We start from the raw sequence: 16873 nt of genomic DNA, 5'->3' as shown, positions 1-16873 counted from the left end.
GGGAGCCGGCGCCCAAGCGCCAGAAAACCACGGGAGTGGAGGAGCAGAGCGGTGCTGTTCCTCCTCTCCCACAGCACCGGCCTCCACCGGGACGACAGACTCCACCGCCACCACCACCAGGGCCGCGCCCAGCGACACCACCGCCGCCGCCCGAGAACAGACCTCCGTCCCCAACGCCGCCGCCAGGAGGTTCGAAGGCCGGGGACGGCCCCCAAAGGTCCGGGGGGTCCTCGGCAGGGAGGAAGGTCCCCCCGGCCGCCCGGGGCAGATGGGAGTGGTACGACTTCCCGTAAGTGGTCTTATCAAGGTTTTTCATTTTCTTCCTCAGCTTCTGGTGCTTAACCAAACAGGTGGTACGGCAGGCCGCAACCTTCAAATGCTTCAACTGGGGGACCCGGCCCCCAGCCAGCGGGAGTCCTCGGCATCGGCTCCAGCAGGGCCTCCGCCAGGAGCAGCCCCAGAAGCCTCCGGACCCAGTGGTCCGGAGCTGGAGGCTACCATGCCGCCATGTCCAGAAGCCGCCCCCCAGGAGGAGGCGATCAGGCCCACTGCGACGGCAGAGGCCCCGGCCACAGCGCCGGGCGCCGAGGTCGGGCCTTCCCCAGCCGAACCGGCAGCTGAGGGGGTCGCTGCTACGGCGGAGGCTGCTAGGCCAGAGGCAGCGGCGACGGCGGCACCGGAGGCAGCGGAGGTGGCGGCTCCGGAGGCAGCAGAGGCTGCGGCTCCGGAGGCCGCCGAAGTCGCCAGTAGCGCCGCCCCACCAGCGGAGGAGGAGGAACCGGAGGTGGTGCTGGGGAGGCCTCTCCTCCCGAGCACAGCGGAGGTCCCACTCCCCCGGCTCATAGCCAAATGCCAACAAGCTCAACTGGAGCTAGAGGCTGGCATGCGACGGGAGTGGGAGAAGCTGGAGGCGGAGCGCCAGCGGCTCTCCGACTGGGAGGTCCGCCTGGGGGACCGCATCAACACTGTCTCCGCCCGCTACGCCGAAGAGCGCGCCAAGCTCGCACAGGGACGCGAGCTCCTGCGGGAGCAGCTGGAGCAGGCGCGCTATCGAGAGGCAGCAGCGCTCGAGCGGGAGAAAGTAGCCAACCGGCGGGAAAAGGAGGCCCTCGAGGCGCAAATCGTCGCGGAGAGGCTGAAGGAGGCGGCGACAGCCAGGGAGCGGGCCACCCGGGAGCTGGCGGAGGCGGCGAGGGAGGCGTTTACAACGGCCGAGGCGCAACAGGCCTCCCTCGCAGAACAGGTGGCGGCGGCAGCGAAGAAAGAAGAAGAGATGGCCGCCCGAGAGGCAGAGGAGGTGGCCCGGCTGCAGGAGCTCCAGAAGCGGGAAGAGGCCGTAGAGAAGGAGCTGGCAGCCGGGTACCAGAGGCTCCAGGAGCGCGAGGCAGCGCTCCAGGAGAGGGAGGCCAAGGTGGAGGGGCTCCTGGCAGAGCAGCATGCCGGCGCCAACCGATTAACAAGATGGGTTGGCGCGATGAACCCTCTGCTAGAGGCGCTCGGGGTCAACCCCATCTGGGTACCGGAGGCTCCTTCACCATTCGGCGCCGCACTCCAGATGCTGGACACCACCGCCAGGCGGCTACAGGATGCGAAGGCCGGCCTCCAGGACCTCCTGGAGACAGAGGGACGAGCAGTCGCTCGGGGGGTGGCGGAGTACATCCTCACCAGCTTCCGGAGCCATGATCCTGCCGTCCAGCTGACGCCCGTCCTGGTCGGACCCCTCCGGGCGACAGCGGCCGCCGCGCGAGAAGGGGTCCAGGAAGCGGTGGACATGGTCGCGGCCCGCCTCCGGCGACGTCCCGAACCTTCAGAGAGTGGAAGTGCCTCCGGACCGTCAGAACAGTAGTGCTAGTATTTTTTAGTTATTTCTTTTGTAATATAACTTTTGTTATTGTAAGATAACCTTATAATATTACGCGTATTCAACGCAATTTTTGTGAAAAACTTAGCTGTTTTCCTGTTGTCGGTTTGTAAGGTGTTCTTGTGCATACCGAGGTCCCGTGTGGCCCCCTGGGAGGTAGTCGCGATAGGATGGGACTAGCTGCCATAGAACCGAGGTCCTGCACATAACTTACGATCGACGTTTAGTAGACATCCCCACAGGTTCTCGGTCTGGCCAGCAGAGGCCTCCTAAGTTGCGAAGCGAGTCAGAGCTCTAGGACCCATGTTTAAGGGCTAGAAGGGGTCCCGGTCCCCTGGTACATGGTTCAAGGTGCAACGGCGCTCACCCTAGGAGGGCAGGGCGTGTAGGCTTAGGGTGCGGAACCAGGCTAAGCGGCTACACAGCCCTGGACCCTAGCAAAGGGCGAGCGCGTTTCCCTGGAGCCAGTTAACAGGGATCCGGTTCCTTTTTTCCTTTGAAACAGAGGTCCGGGGCAGGAACGTAGCTACACAACTTAAGAAAGGCCTGGGCTATGACACAGACGCGGAGAACATGTGGGGGGTTAGTGTAATCAAGAAGCGAAAAAATGTAGACTCCAAGGACGCATTCGAGAACAAACTTTCCCTTAATGAATTGGTACAGGAGCGTTGTGCGATGTACGCCAGGGGCCGGGTTTACGAGGGCGGACCTCCACCGCCCCGATCCGCACGTTGATGCTACCAATTACAAAGGGAAAATTCCCACTCAATCGGGTCCTAGGGATAGAACTTACGGAGGTGCTCAATGTTCCACGGGTTGGGCAGTTGCATTCCATCCTCCGCAGCCAAACGAACAGATCCGGGTCGGCACACCTTTGTCACCTTAAAGGGCCCCTCCCAGCTGGGGGAAAGCTTGTGCATGCCCTCTCGGTTCAGGATCCGCCTTAGGACTAGGTCCCCGGCCCGGAGCTCCCTACTACGCACGAACCGTTGGTGGTAGCGCCGGAGCGCTTGGTTGTACCGTGCGTTTCGGACTGCTGCTCGCCATCTGCGCTCGTCGACGAGGTCCACATCTTGACGACGCTCCTGTTCCTGCATTCCCTCATCAAAAGACCGGACTCGCAGAGAGCCCATGGTGATCTCCGGGGGAAGGCACGCCTCGGCCCCGTAAACCAAGAAGAAAGGGGTTTCCCCTGTTGCCCGGCTAGGTGTGGTCCGGTTCCCCCATAACACACTTGGGAGTTCTTCAATCCACCTTGCGCCATGCTTCTCAAGGTCACAGTAGGTCCGGATCTTGAGCCCTCTGAGGATCTCAGCGTTGGCCCGCTCAACCTGGCCATTACTCCTGGGGTGCGCCACTGAGGCGAAACAGAGCTGAATGCCCATATCCTCACAGTACTCCTGGAAGTACTGGCTCGTGAACTGGGTCCCATTGTCTGTGATGACGCGGTTCGGGACCCCGAACCGGCACACAATTGACCTGAGAAAAGCAGTTGCTGACGCCTTGGTGATGTTGACCACTGGGGTTGCCTCCGGCCACTTAGTGAATTTGTCAATGGCAACATAGAGGTACCGGTACCCGCCGACGGCCCTAGGGAAAGGTCCCAAGATATCCAACCCCCATACCGCAAAGGGCCAAGAGGGAGGAATCATCTGCAGAGCTTGAGCTGGAGTGTGTATTTGCTTTGCGTGGAACTGACACGCTTTGCAGGACCTTACCAACTCAGCTGCATCCTGGAGTGCTGTCGGCCAGTAAAAGCCATGCCAGAAAGCTTTACCAACCAGCGTGCGGGATGAAGAATGACTTCCGCACTCGCCTCCATGGATCTCCGCAAGCAAGTCGCGGCCCTCTTCCTGGGTGATGCACCGCATGAGGACGCCGTTGGCGCCACGGTGGTAGAGATCCCCTTCTACCACTGTGTATCGCTTAGCCATCCGGACAATGCGCTCAGCAGATGCTTGATCTTCAGGAAGGTAATTATCTTTCAGGTAGTCCCGGACCTTAGAGATCCATGCATCGGGACCTTTCTGAGAAACTGGGCGTGGCTCCCCGAGGTCTCCGGGACCCTCAAGGGAGCTCACGACCCTTGGCGGGCTCCACGGATGGAGCGCCGCCGGGACCGCCAGCTTCGAGGTGCTAGTCCGACCCCCTTCGCCCAGGTCGGCAGGCTGGGCGGAAGGCTTCAGCAGACGTCTCTGGAAGACGCCCTCAGGCACGGGTGCTTGGGTCGATGCGCTCGCGGAGAGTGCATCAGCTGCTGTGTTGCCTTCGCGTGGAACATGTTGCAGTTCCAGCACAACGAAGTCCTTCTCGAGCCTCTTCACATGAATGAGGTAGGCCGCGAGCTGGGGGTTGTTGCAGCAACACTCCCCCGGACTTGCCTGATGATGAGTTGGGAGTCCCCTTTGACCAGAAGCTCTCGGACCCCCAGGGACAGAGCCGCCGTAAGTCCGAAGATTAAGGCCTCATACTCCGCCATGTTGTTGGTGGCCTCAAAATCAAGGTGCACCATGTACTTTAGCTGCTCGCCACGTGGGTCGATGAGGACCACACCAGCCCCGGCCCTCTTGCTGCGGGCGGACCCGTCAAAGAAGAGGGTCCAGTGAGGCCTGGTGAAGACCGGAGCCCTGTCCTCCGGACGCGGGGGGTCCGTCCCTTGGTCCGGTCCCCCGGAGGCGCTTGGTGCCGGCGTCCATTCCGCGATGAAGTCAGCCAGGATCTGGCTCTTGACGGCGTGACGCGGCTGGAAGTCGAGCTGGAACCCCGCGAGCTCTGCAGCCCACTTGGCAATGTTGCCTGTGGCGCTGGAGTTGTGGAGGATGGCTCTCAATGGATAGGCGGTCACCACCACAATCTTGTGGGCCTGAAAGTAGTGGCGGAGCTTCCTGGACGCAACAAGTATAGCATAAAGGAGCTTATGTGTTTCAGGATACCTGGCCTTTGTCTCATGAAGGACCTCACTGACGTAGTAGACCGGCTTCTGGACGGTACTGACTCTGCCAGGTGGACTGGATCCTTCAATTTGGGCTGGGGACCCTTCGGCCCCCAAGCTGCTCAGTGCTTCTCCGGGTCGGAACCTGGCCGGACCCTCCGAAGCAGAGCCGGTTGCTGGAGTGGAGGAGGCCGGACCTCCTTCTCCCGCAGGGGGTCCACAGGGGCCCCCTGCGAGAGAAACTCGGACCTCTCGGTGACCGGCCCCATGCTGATCACTTCGGTCGTTGCTGCAAGATAAAGAAACAGTGTCTCACCTGGGTCCGGAGCGACCAGGACCGGCAAGGAGGTAAGGTACTGCTTCATCTCTTGGAAGGCACGTTCTGCCTCTTCAGTCCATACAAACGGGCCGGACCCCCTCATCAACTTGAAGAAGGGAAGTGCCCTCTCCGCCAGCCTCGAAATGAAATGGCTGAGGGCTGCAAGGGACCCCGCCAACCTCTGTACATCTTTGAGGCGTGCAGGAGGCCTCATTGCCTCGATCGCCCGGACCTTATCCGGGTTGGCCTCGATCCCCCGGTGGGAGACCAGGAAACCAAGGAGCCTTCCCGCCGATACGCCGAAGACGCACTTCTCGGGGTTAAGCTTGGTGGAAGTCGCCCGTAACTTGTCGAAGACTTGAGCTAAGTTTTCTAAGAGAGAATTCGACTCTCTAGTCTTGACAACGATGTCATCAACATACACCTCGACTATATCTCTAACCAAATCACCTAGAGTGATGTTCATCGCTCGAGCAAAGGTGGGTAGAGCATTAAGCAACCCATAAGGCATCACTATATAACAATAAAGACCATCCACTGTTACAAAAGCTGTATGCCTCCTATCATCACTAGCCATCTTGATTTGATGAAAACCAGAATAGGCATCTATGAAGGACAGCAAATCACACCCGGAGGTGGAGTCCACAATCTGATCTATACGCGGGAGTGGATAAGGGTCTTTTGGACATGCCTTGTTAAGATTGGTGTAGTCGATGCACATCCGAAGCTTCCCGTTGGCCTTTGGGACTACAACCGGGTTGGCCAACCATACAGGATGGTAGACCTCCTCGATGAAGCCAGCCTGCAGCAGCTTGCGGACCTCTTCACGGATGAAGTTTTGCCGCTCGATGGACTGCTTGCGTGGCTTCTGCCGGACCGGCCTGGCGTCAGGGTGGATCCTCAGATGATGCTCAATCACCTCCCTAGGGATCCCGGGCATCTGTGACGGTTCCCAAGCGAACACGTCAACATTTGCCCGGAGGAAGGCGATGAGCGCGCTTTCCTATTTCTCTCCCAGGTTACCACCGATGCGGGTGGTCTGGGAGGTCTCCGCTCCGACCTGGACGGTCTTCACAGGGACATCATCCGTGTCGGACGGACGGACCTTCGGTGCTTTGGCCAGGGCCTTGGCACGTGAGGTCGAGGGGTCGGACCCCTGGGTGCCAGCTGCAGGGGTAAGCCCCGTAGCCAGCGCATGGAGCTTTTCGACCGCTACAACAGCGGCGGCCCGATCGCTTTGGACGGTGAGGACGCCCGCCAGAGAGGGCATCTTTAGGACCAGGTACCCGTAGTGGGCAACGGCCATGAACCGGTACAGGGCCGGTCTGCCGATGATAGCGTTGAAGGGGAGGTTAACTTCCGCGACCTCGAACTGCACGTTCTCGGTACGGAAATTGTCCTCCGTCCCGAATGTAACCGGTAAGGTGATGGTCCCTACCGGGTACACGGGATCGGGGCCCACTCCTGAGAATGGGCGTGATGGAGCCAGCTTGGACTCCGGGATCTGCAGGTGCTTGAACGCCGCATAGCTGATGACGTTGAGGCCGGCGCCTCCGTCGATCAGCACATGGTGAAGGCGTACATTGGCGATGGTGGGTGCCGTGATGAGCGGCAGCACCCCTGCACCCGCCATGTTCTCTGGGCAGTCGGATGGCCCAAAGGAGATGGTGATGCCCTTCCACCGCTGGTGGGGCGCCGCCCTCGGCACCCCTGGTTTCACCGAGAGGACCTCCCGGCGAAGGGCCTTCACGTCCCGTCGGGAGACGAGCTCCGAACTGCCACCGTACATAACGTACAGCTTTTTGCGGCGCTCATCCCCGCCGGACTCGGAATCGGACTGCTGGAACAGTCCCTTGAGGTCTTTATTGGGGGTTTGATACCCCAACTCCCTCTCAGTCGCAGCTGCGTCGGCATCAGAGGCTTTCTCCTTGCCGGACCGCCGCGGAGGGGAGGAGCCTTCCTTGGAGGTTTGGTCACGCCTCTTGCTGAGACGCTCCGCGAGCTTCTGGATCTCGCGGCACTCAGCGGCGCTGTGGCGAGCCCCAGGATGGACAGGGCACGACCCTAGGTCGGTGCGCTGTTGTCGTGGGCGCTTGCCACGGGAGTTCTGGCCCCCGGTCGTCGCGGCTGCAACGGCCGGACCCCCAATCCGTGACTTGTCGAAGCCACGGTTCTTCTTGTTCTTCTTTTTGCCGCTGCCCGGCGCAGCGACACTGGGCCCACTCGTTTGAGCAGGTCCCGCCTGGGTTGCAGAGTGCCATGCACGGCCTTCTGCAGCCCGGGCGCACTTGTCTGCCAGAGCGAACAGGGTGGTGACGGCTTCCACCTGGTGGGTCGCCAGCTTCTCTAGCATCTTCTCGTCTCGGACCCCCTGTCGGAAGGCCGTGATAATAGATGCATCGGAGATACGTGGGATGGTTCCACGTACCTTAGTGAAGCGGGAGATGAAGGCCCGGAGGGTTTCCCCGGGTTGTTGCCTCACGGCGTGGAGGTGGGCCTCCACGCCATGCTGCTGGTACGCACTGGCGAAGTTCGCCGTGAACTGTGCGCAGAGTTCACCCCAGGACTGGATGGATCCCGGGGCAAGGTTCATGAGCCAGGTCCGGGCCGGCCCGGTCAAGGCTACATGAAAGTAACTTGCCATGACGGCTTCGTTACCTCCAGCCGCCGTGATGGCGGTGATGTAGACCTGCAGGAACTCTGACGGGTTGGAGGACCCGTCATATTTTTCCGGCAGGTGAGGCCGAAACTTGGACGGCCAAGCGACCACACGAAGGTGGTCTGCGAGCGCTGCACAGCCCACGCCCGATACCGGTACCTGGGTGAGTCCTTGCGGCCTCACCGTAGCCGCATCGAGCTCAGGGGCAAGGTTCCGACCCTCAATGTTGAGCCGTCGGTTACGTGCTCGCTCGATGGAGATCCTGGCATCCTCTCCCGCATGCCTGCGGTTGAGCTCCGCCCGGAGATCCTCGGTCCGTGCACTCCTCACTGATGGTGAGTGCACAGAACCGGATGCGCCGCCTTGACGACGGCGCTGCCTGGACACAGATCTCCCCGCTGAGCCTGGGGAAGCCTGTGCCAGGTTGAGGAGGCGGTCGACGTCGTCACGCCATTGTCTGTGCGCGTCTGGCGACGCCGCCTCGCCAGGGGGTTGCGGAGCAACTCCCTGGCTGCCATGAGGGGCCCGCTCGGTGGGAGCACCGATTGGGCCACGGAGTCCCGCTCCGCTGCGCGTGGTGGAGCAGCACGCGGAGCCACCCTGGAGGCGTGACGGCGCGAGGCGTGTGGCGCTGTCGACGCCACTTCTTCACCGATCAGGAGGTCATGGTGACCATTTTCCTGCGCCATTGAAGTCGCGAAGGTCGACCGAGCGCAAACCAAACCTAAGCCCCCTACCTGGCGCGCCAAATGTCGGAGGAATTCTCCAGCCGGGTGGCGGAAAGCACCCGCCTAATCCTAGTTAAGGATGGGTTTGGAGGAGACTAGGAGCGCTCGATCGGCGAACAGATGAACGCAGGAAGGCCACAGAGATTTAGAGTGGTTCGGGCCGCCGAAGCGTAACACCCTACGTCCACTTTGGTGTTGTTTTGCTTGAAGAAGCCTGGATGAAGCCTAGCATACAGCTTGTGCTTATGCAACCTGGAACTTAGAACGTCTAGCGTGAGTGTTTTTGATCCCGTGTTCTAACGAGTGCATTCTCCCTTTTATAGTCCAAGGGGGATGCTTACACTGAGCGGGACCCCGACATGTGGGTCCGGCCAACAGGAGCTTGCTCTAAGAGAGATATGGAGATCTTCATCTCCAGCTCCTCTCCGTAGTCCTCTCGTTCGGGGAGTTGATGTGCGTATCCATAGTCGGGATACGGCCGTGTACAGCCTTGTCTTGTACAGTGTTCGGTGTCAGCGTTGCCCAACAGTGTAGCCGTGCTGTCACTGTTGGGATGGAACCTCCAGTCAGGGGGTGAGCCAGCGCTGACTCGTGCCATGCGCACTGTTACAGCGCAAGCCTTAGCACGCCTATTACAGACCATCATCACACGCGCAGCGCCGTGACGGGACTGCACACAGTCCGCGCACTGTGCGCGGTGATACGACGCGCCGCCTTCAGATCAGGCGGGCTTACCGTGGTGTCAGCTTACCTGCCCCGTGTGTCAGTGGCAGGCCGCACCTTTTGACCTTGGCGCGCCCAACTCACCTACCGCATTGAATGCTGGTAGGTGGAGAGGCGACCCGTAAGGGGCCGCCGGCCGCAGGCACGCGGCGGGGTCAGCCCCGCTCCTCCCGCCGAGCAGCACATGGCGGCACCGGACCCCTTCCCGGGGGAAAGAGGGGTCCGGGGCCCCCGTGGCCGGCCGGAGCGGGCTGACCTGTGATGGTCTGGCCATCACATGCGGCGGCCCCGGACCTCCCAGGGGAGGCCGGGTCCGCAGGGGTTACCCGAGAGCTCTCCCGCCCACATGGGTGTGCAACGGCCCCGGACCTCACGGAGCTCGGGGAGGGTCCGGAGACCGTGGTCCCAGCAGTCAGGCCCGGAGGCCGTATGCCACGTGGCCCAGAGGCGAGGGGGAGCGTGGATTATGAGAAGTACCAGGGCCTGGACACCCTAGCAGGAGGTACCCCTATCTGTATGTACCGACATGTGCTGAGTCAGGAGACTCTGTTGATAGAGAGACATATCAAAGGATAGTAGGACGGTTGATATACTTATATCACACAAGACCTGATATTTCTTATGCTGTGAGTGTGGTGAGTAGATATGTGCATGATCCCAGGACCGGACATATGGAGATTGTTTATCGGATCCCAAGGTACTTGAAAGGAACACCTGGAAAGGGGTTATGGTTCAGGAAAAATAGGCATTTGAATCTAGAAGGATACTGTGATGCTGATTGGGCTAGTAGCAGGATGATCGAAGGTCCACATCTGGGTATTGTGTGTTCGTCGGAGGTAATCTTGTCTCTTGGAGAAGCAAGAAGCAAGCGGTGGTGGCTAAGTCTACGGCAGAGGCTGAGTATAGAGCAATGGCATTAAGTCTATGTGAAATGATGTGGTTGAAGCGCTTATTGGGGGAGCTTAAGGTGTTAAGGAATGAGACTAAGAGACTTCACTGCGACAATGTGGCTGCAATAAACATTGCAAACAATCCAGTTCAATTTGACCGCACTAAGCATGTGGAGATTGATCGGTTCTTCATCAAGGAGAAAATAGATAGTGGGGTCTTAAAGTTAGAATATGTGAAGTCTTGTAACCAATTAGCTGATTGCTTCACAAAGAGTTTAGGTCCTAATGAGAATGAGTCGATATGTGTCAAGATGGGCATGATTGATATCTTTCGCCCATCTTGAGGGGGAGTGTTGATATAAATAATGTGTAAGATAGAGATCTGTGTGCATATAGAATGTATGAAAAGAAGATGGGTGTGACCAAGAGAAAACACACACCAGTTTTCCCCCAAATTGCAACACTTTCAGTATTGCATTTTACAGTCTCGTTTCACTTCGCATTTTGCAGTTTCAAAGGATAACCTTTGAAGAAGGCGGTGAGAGCTCTTCACATAGTTTGGAGCAGGAACATGCCTTGACGAAAGCAGATGATGTCGTGGTAATGAGCCTGGGCAGTGGTACTGTGCCGGATGAGAAAATCGAGGAGAGTCGCCATGATTTCTAGCCCTGGAACGGCAGCATCACCAGAGGCAGCCTCACACCTGAGCGCTTGCTTGGAATTGACAAATTATCCTTAGATGATGTTCCTGCTAAACATCACCGGAAGATGGCATCGCTGTACGCACTTCTCTCTGCCTGTGTGGCTCTGTATCACAAGAGGAAGAGGACATGAACTCGTCGACTCCCTTCACCACTCAGGAAGGGTTATCTCGGCATCGCGTTCCTCTTCGGTTGCTAGCATAGCAACATGGCCTGACGTCAAGTGGAACGAAAAGGTTTGCACAAGCTGTTCCTTCTCGATGCAGCAGGGTTACAGTGACTGGTGTAGGATTTCAACAAACAAAATGCCCTGAGATCATCCAACTTCTCGTGTTCGCGTATTTTCGTATAGCTCGAGTTCTTCTGCTCATAGGAGCGATTGCTGCAGGATTTTGTGCTCTAGCTCCAACACAGGTACACTAGTGGATCGATTTGCTGCTATGGCTGCTGCAGCAGGATCTGTCGGGCATCCGGCGCGGCGGCCGCCACCGACGCAGGGCAAGAGCCAAGAGGCCGAACTCGTCGGCGTGGAAGAGGAGCGGAGATGGGCTGGGGAGCAGGCTGAGCGACCACCTGATCGTTCTTTGAGCGGAAGCATCTTGGAACTGACCACTTAACACGCACTGGTTATATTACATTGGTCTTGCATTGACGCGTATCTTGCATCGCACGACACCAGGACTAGGCTTATGTCCAGGCAAGCTCCTTTCGAGAGACGCACACACGACACGGGATACAAGAAACAAACAAAAAAAAACTTTCAGCTGCGCGTGGAGCGAGCTGAGCACAGGGCGAACAAAAGAGACTCTCCATTCGACTGGGCTTGTCTTCCTGGACACGTCCTCAGGGCTGCAGTACGACGCGCGCCTCACTGATCCCAGACCGCCTCGTCACGGTTGAGCCGCGCGGCCGCGGCCATGGACGCGGCCACGCCCCCGGGCCTCGCCGTCCCGTCGCCCTTGTTGCGGTTCTCCGCGCCGGCCACCCTCAGCGCGTCGGCGCTCTCCACCGGCTTGTCCGCCACCAGCTTCGCCGTCGCGTTCTGCATCACCACACGTCAAATCGACTGCTTTATTAACCACGTGCAGACGCAAGAACACAAAGAAACGGAAGCGTTGCGTGCATAACATCCAGCGTACCGCGAGGACATCGCCGAGCGTTGTCTTGTCCTCGTCGCGCGCCGCCCACGCGTTGGCCGCGGCGGCCGACTGCGCCTGCGCGGCCAGGCCGCCGGGGACATTCGCGTCCAGCCCGGTGGCCCTTGCTTCCGCCGCCTGGATGGCGGCCGCGTCGCTGCGCTCCACCGGCTCGTCGCCCGCGGCGAGGGCCGTCGCCTCCAGCGCCTCGCCGATCGTCACCTTCGTGTTATCGACCACGCCAGCAGCGGCGCTGCCTCCTCGCGCTGCACCTCCCGCTCCGGCGCCGGCGCCGGCGCCGCCACCAGCTGTGGCATCATCATCCCGCGCGAGGTACTGGCCAACAGCCTGCGCACAACGCAAGGCTTGCTTATATAATTTGTGCTGCTTGCTTGCACGTGCAAACGGACAGACAGAAAGGCGCGTGCCGAATGTTTTACCTGGCCGGCGACGAACTCGGTGACGATGCGTCCGCCGGGGACGCGGGTCTCGGCGACGGTGACGCCCTGCACGGCGGTGGCGTCCGTGGCCTGGTCGTGCCCGACGACGCCCATCCGCTCGTTGGTGGTGGCCGCGGACTGCATGGCAGCGGCGGGCCCGCCCCTGAGCGTCTGGCCGAACACGAGGTTTTCCGCCGACTGCATCGTGGCCGCGTCTTGCGGCGCGACGGGCTTCTCCGCGAGGCCGCCGCTCACCGCCGGAAAGACGTCGCCGTAGCGGACGGCGCCCTGCTCGCCGCCGCCGCCGGCCGCCTGCTGGCCAGACGGCCTCCTCGGCTGCTCCTGGCTCATTCTCGAACACTCTAGTAGCTACCTAAGAGTTGTCTGTAGTGTATCAATATATCACCAACCGGGAACTAAACTGAGTGACGTGCACCGATGTTTGACGGCGGGTGCATCGGCTCGTCCCGGTTATATGCGGCGGCCGTGCAGCCCGAGGAGGGACATGTGTGCGGAGGCCAGAGACGTGGAGGCGAGCAAGAGGAGGCGCGTCACGGCTGCACGGCCATGTGGCGCGTTCCCAAGGGCTGGCCGGCTCGACGAAGCTCGACGCGTGCCAGGCGGTTAGGCTGCAGTGAGGAATGGCCCAATAGCAGTCGGCTTTTACTAGCGGGCCGAACTGCAGTAGAGTCCTAAGATGGGCTCATCTAGAAGTCGGTTCGGTGGCCTCTCCTCTCTCACTCCCACGGCCATACGAGATTACTGGGCCTGCTTAGTACTACACCCGTCAGGCCCGTCACCCACCACCGCCGACCGCGAGCATGGCTATCGCCGCCGCTCGCCGGCGCCTGTGGCGCGGGATGGGGACTGCGGCCGCCGCGGCGGCAACGGGGACGGACGGAACTCTTCTCGTTCGCCTGGTCTCGGAGCCGGAGTGCCGCGTGAAGGCCACCATGGAGGAGGTTGCTGCTTCCGCCACGCAGCACCGTGACGGCGGCTTCTGGGAGCCCCTCGCCGCCGCGCTCCTCCGCGCGTCCTCTCCGACCAAGGCGCACCTCGTGAGTCGCTTCCCTCCTCCTCACTCCTCGGTGTCTTCAGCCAAGCTAGTTTCGGTTCAATTTAGTGCTCGTTTTTAGTGATGCGGGCCTGCGGCGGAAGGAAATTTCTGTTTGCCCACGGGTCAGGATGCAGTCTGCGATGCGTATCACTAGCATTTTTAGCCTATTATATGCGTGTCACGAAATTTCAATTCACATGGTTATATCATGCAATGGTCGAACTTTTGAAATGCCGATATGATCAGTTGGTTTCGCAAATAGGCCCGTCTGAGATTCTTAAGGGTTTTTTGTGCATCTGGAAACAGAGATATGTAATGCCGCCAAATAATATGGTATGTGGTGAAAATTGTATCAGGTATTGGAATGGAAGCTAGAGAAGCTACTGAAGGAAGAGATTCATGATTGTGAGCCCTACTCAACGATAATCCGATTCTGTGCTCAAACAAGGAATGCAGCACTTGCAATGAGAGTCTTTGAATGCGTGGAGGCGCAGGGAATTCGTCTGAACACTGGGATTTTCAATGCCCTTGTTAACACTTTCTTGTCCGTTGGAGATCTCCTGTCTGCAATGACTTCATATGAGACCATGGAAGGCATTGAAGGTTGCAAGCCTGATTCCACTACATATGATGCATTCATATCTGCATTTTCAGTGCTCGGAAGTGGCCATGCGATGATTACCTGGTATATAGCTGCAAAGAATGCTGGGTTTACTCCAAGTATTCAAGTTTTTGAATCATTGATCACTGGGTTCGTTCGGTTGAACATGCTAGATGATGCCAAAATGGCGTTTGAGGATATGATTTCCTTGGGGGTTAAGCCAAGCTCTGCTATTTTGGAGGCCAATCTTGAGGTGCTTTCTAGAAAAAAGGAGGTCAGCACAGTAAGAGACTTTTTAAAACGTGTGAGTGATGGCAATTGGGAGTTGAACAAAGCTACAGTTGAGAGGTTAATGAGAATGTGCCTAGATAAAGGTGACATCGATGAAATGGAGCAGCTGTTTGCCCTAATACAAAAGGGAACACATCTGAGTTCTGCAGCACAACTGCACCAAGGAATTATCAGGTTCTATGCTAAGGCAGATCGGTTGGCAGATTTGGAGGATGCGATTTGTCGGGTGTTGGACAATGGTGCGATGTTTATGTGCCCTGAGGATGTTGAGGTCATAATCTGTTCTTATTTTCGTCACAAGGAATTTGATAGGTTGGATTTGTTCTTAAATCACATTCGAAGTTTCTTGAAGCTGAACAGGTCTACATATGATATATTGGTTGCTGGATATCGAAAGTTTGATTTACATGAAAGACTTGATTCAACCATAAATGATATGAGGCAAGCTGGGTTTGTATGAGCTCACGGAAAGCTATGTGTACATTTTGACTTTCTGCAACAATATTTTCAGAGGCCTTAAGTGTGTCAAGCCAGGAAAATGAAATCCCGGGTTAAATGTTTTTTTCATGCAGTCCAACTCAAAGTTCTTTGACCAGATCCGCGTTTGACATGGTGAAGATCTCGGATTCAGATGAATTATCTTGTCAGACTATTGATGTTGGATGTGGACGCATGAGAAGCATGAAGTTACTTGGATGTTACGCTTAGTATTGCACAAGACATAAGACTCCACTGATCTTAGAGGCTGCTGAGGTTTCAGAAGTTGTTATTTTAGAAAGATCAATGAGACGATAGTTGTATGTGATGTCTAACCGCACAGGTATTAGCCTTTTTTGTTTTTGTTTTGTTTTGTATGAACCTTTTTTCTCCTCCTATAATGAAATGGTACCCAGTTCTATATAATGAATATATACCTTTTTTCCCTCCTATAATGAAATGATACCCAATTTATATAATGAATGTTTTTGTTTTTGCCATATTCCGGAATATGAATAATTTGCTCCGGAATATGAATAATTTGCTTGCATTCTTCTCAGTCCTGTAACAAAAGTATTCAACAAGTCAAATTAACTCTTTGCAATTTTACTGAAGTCGATAAGATACGGCACACTCTGCTACTGTCAAACCCTCTGATTCGTTGACCTGCTAGGAAGATAAAATGGCCATGAGCTGTATGGCTAATATCAATGAAGCAAATCTTATTTCCCTACTCACTCTCTACATTCGGGATACAATGTGTCAGGAGAGGACACTAATATTCACTTTTGGTTTCGAATTTTGATGTGCTGATGGGCACCTTATTTATTCAGTAGCTGGTCCATTCGGTGAATGATTGTGCCATTTCCATGCTGGCTCCATGTGCATATTTATTCAAACTGGTGGCCAGTAGTCTATGTGAAATTAGAACACGATCCTTGATCCACAATCAGGATCAGGTGTATAGAGATGATTCTCATTTTCTCAACTATGTTTTACAAGAGGAAATGGTACTACTGTTCAATAGATTAACCTGTGTAGCAGATGTTTTAGTATATTAGATTTTAGGACCCAATATGTGGGCATCTCACTGTCACTAATTCTTGATAGATTAGGCTGGTGCTCACAACCTATTAGCCTACTCTCATTTGACACTGGGTTTTGTGTGCCCTTGATTCTTATAGTTAAATTTAAATACCCAAATCCATATTTCTATTAAATTGCTAAGTATAGAAACCAATGTGATTTTTCCCACGGCCCATGCACTGATGTACTGATTGTACAGGTAATTGGTGACCGTTTAATGGATTTCATCCTTCTAGAAAGGATCATTATCCCAAAGCAATGTTCAGTGCTTTAGCTTAATACGGATAGATACATAGTTGTATATATGATGCATTGAGCCATAGACCAAAAGCAACATTATGGGTGGTCCATTTGATCTTGATAAGGTTTGTCCACTCTTGTCCATCATGCTATAGACTCTTTACCAAACTGGGTTTCTCTTTTGTTAGGCAGGATTCTTTGAATTAGTAGCATTGCTTATATTCCTTTCCGCCACCTGTTTGGTGTCCTCTGTATTGCGAAACCGTTCCCTTTATTTGCAACTTGAACTGAAATTTGTGAACACATATAGTATCACCAGTGAAAGAAAGATTTGTCAATTGCAAGAGCCTGGTGTATCCATAATCCTCTTGTGAAACTTTGACTTTTGCAGCATGATCGGTTAGTCAACAGTGCAACATGCATTAACTTGCAATGTTGCAAATATTAAATTCAGTTTTTGAATGAAATGTTGGATTATGTTTTGCCCACAGCTGCATGCTTTATCAAAGTAATTTTGGTGCTTTTTTCATAATTTTGTGTGGGGTCATATTTAAGAATTATTTTTTATGTTTATGTATTATGTTGCACGTTTTTTTAAAGACAATGATTAAAAATGATTTTAACTTTGTGGGAGACCCCTGCCATTCATCCAGAGTATTCTGATATTATTGACTGATTGACCTATCATAATTTAACGGTTCAAGTTGCGGATGAAAGCGAGTGGCGAATGTA

General features: G+C 56.0%; 2 protein-coding genes across 3 annotated transcripts; one reads left to right on the top strand and one right to left on the bottom strand.

Moving 5' to 3' along the window:
- Nucleotides 1–11440: 11440 nt before the first annotated feature.
- LOC112876568 (late embryogenesis abundant protein D-34-like) lies at nucleotides 11441–12821 on the bottom strand. Its single transcript, XM_025940703.1, has 3 exons — nucleotides 12390–12821; nucleotides 11953–12297; nucleotides 11441–11855 (listed from the first exon to the last, which is right to left on the bottom strand). The coding sequence occupies exons 1-3, from the start codon at nucleotides 12738–12740 to the stop codon at nucleotides 11682–11684; spliced, it is 870 nt and encodes a 289-aa protein (XP_025796488.1). The 5' UTR covers nucleotides 12741–12821; the 3' UTR covers nucleotides 11441–11681.
- Nucleotides 12822–13149: 328 nt separating this feature from the next.
- LOC112875871 (pentatricopeptide repeat-containing protein At2g30780-like) lies at nucleotides 13150–16156 on the top strand. Of its 2 annotated transcripts, XR_003225234.1 has the most exons (3): nucleotides 13150–13447; nucleotides 13803–15158; nucleotides 16101–16156. XR_003225234.1 is itself a non-coding variant. In XM_025939872.1 (2 exons), the coding sequence occupies exons 1-2, from the start codon at nucleotides 13211–13213 to the stop codon at nucleotides 14796–14798; spliced, it is 1233 nt and encodes a 410-aa protein (XP_025795657.1). In that variant the 5' UTR covers nucleotides 13150–13210; the 3' UTR covers nucleotides 14799–15241. The 2 variants fall into 2 exon arrangements, 1 of the variants encoding a protein (XP_025795657.1); XM_025939872.1 differs by lacking the exon at nucleotides 16101–16156 and having other exon boundaries at nucleotides 13803–15241.
- The last annotated feature ends 717 nt before the right edge of the window (nucleotides 16157–16873 follow it).

The sequence above is a fragment of the Panicum hallii genome, chromosome 9 (assembly GCF_002211085.1).
Source record: "Panicum hallii strain FIL2 chromosome 9, PHallii_v3.1, whole genome shotgun sequence".
Taxonomy (NCBI): domain Eukaryota; kingdom Viridiplantae; phylum Streptophyta; class Magnoliopsida; order Poales; family Poaceae; genus Panicum; species Panicum hallii.
This window is presented reverse-complemented; position numbering and strand designations above follow the sequence as displayed.

What these genes read in the sequence shown, in the direction of transcription:
- LOC112876568 (XM_025940703.1), bottom strand. Translation starts at nt 12,740, where the DNA reads ATGAGCCAGGAGCAGCCGAGGAGGCCGTCTGGCCAGCAGGCGGCCGGC. An exon ending in CCGAGTTCGTCGCCGGCCAG is followed by an intron (nt 12,298 to 12,389) that starts GTAAAACATTCG and finishes CGTTGTGCGCAG; the next exon opens with GCTGTTGGCCAGTACCTCGC. An exon ending in CGCTCGGCGATGTCCTCGCG is followed by an intron (nt 11,856 to 11,952) that starts GTACGCTGGATG and finishes GTGGTGATGCAG; the next exon opens with AACGCGACGGCGAAGCTGGT.
- LOC112875871 (XM_025939872.1), top strand. Translation starts at nt 13,211, where the DNA reads ATGGCTATCGCCGCCGCTCGCCGGCGCCTGTGGCGCGGGATGGGGACT. An exon ending in CTCCGACCAAGGCGCACCTC is followed by an intron (nt 13,448 to 13,802) that starts GTGAGTCGCTTC and finishes AAATTGTATCAG; the next exon opens with GTATTGGAATGGAAGCTAGA.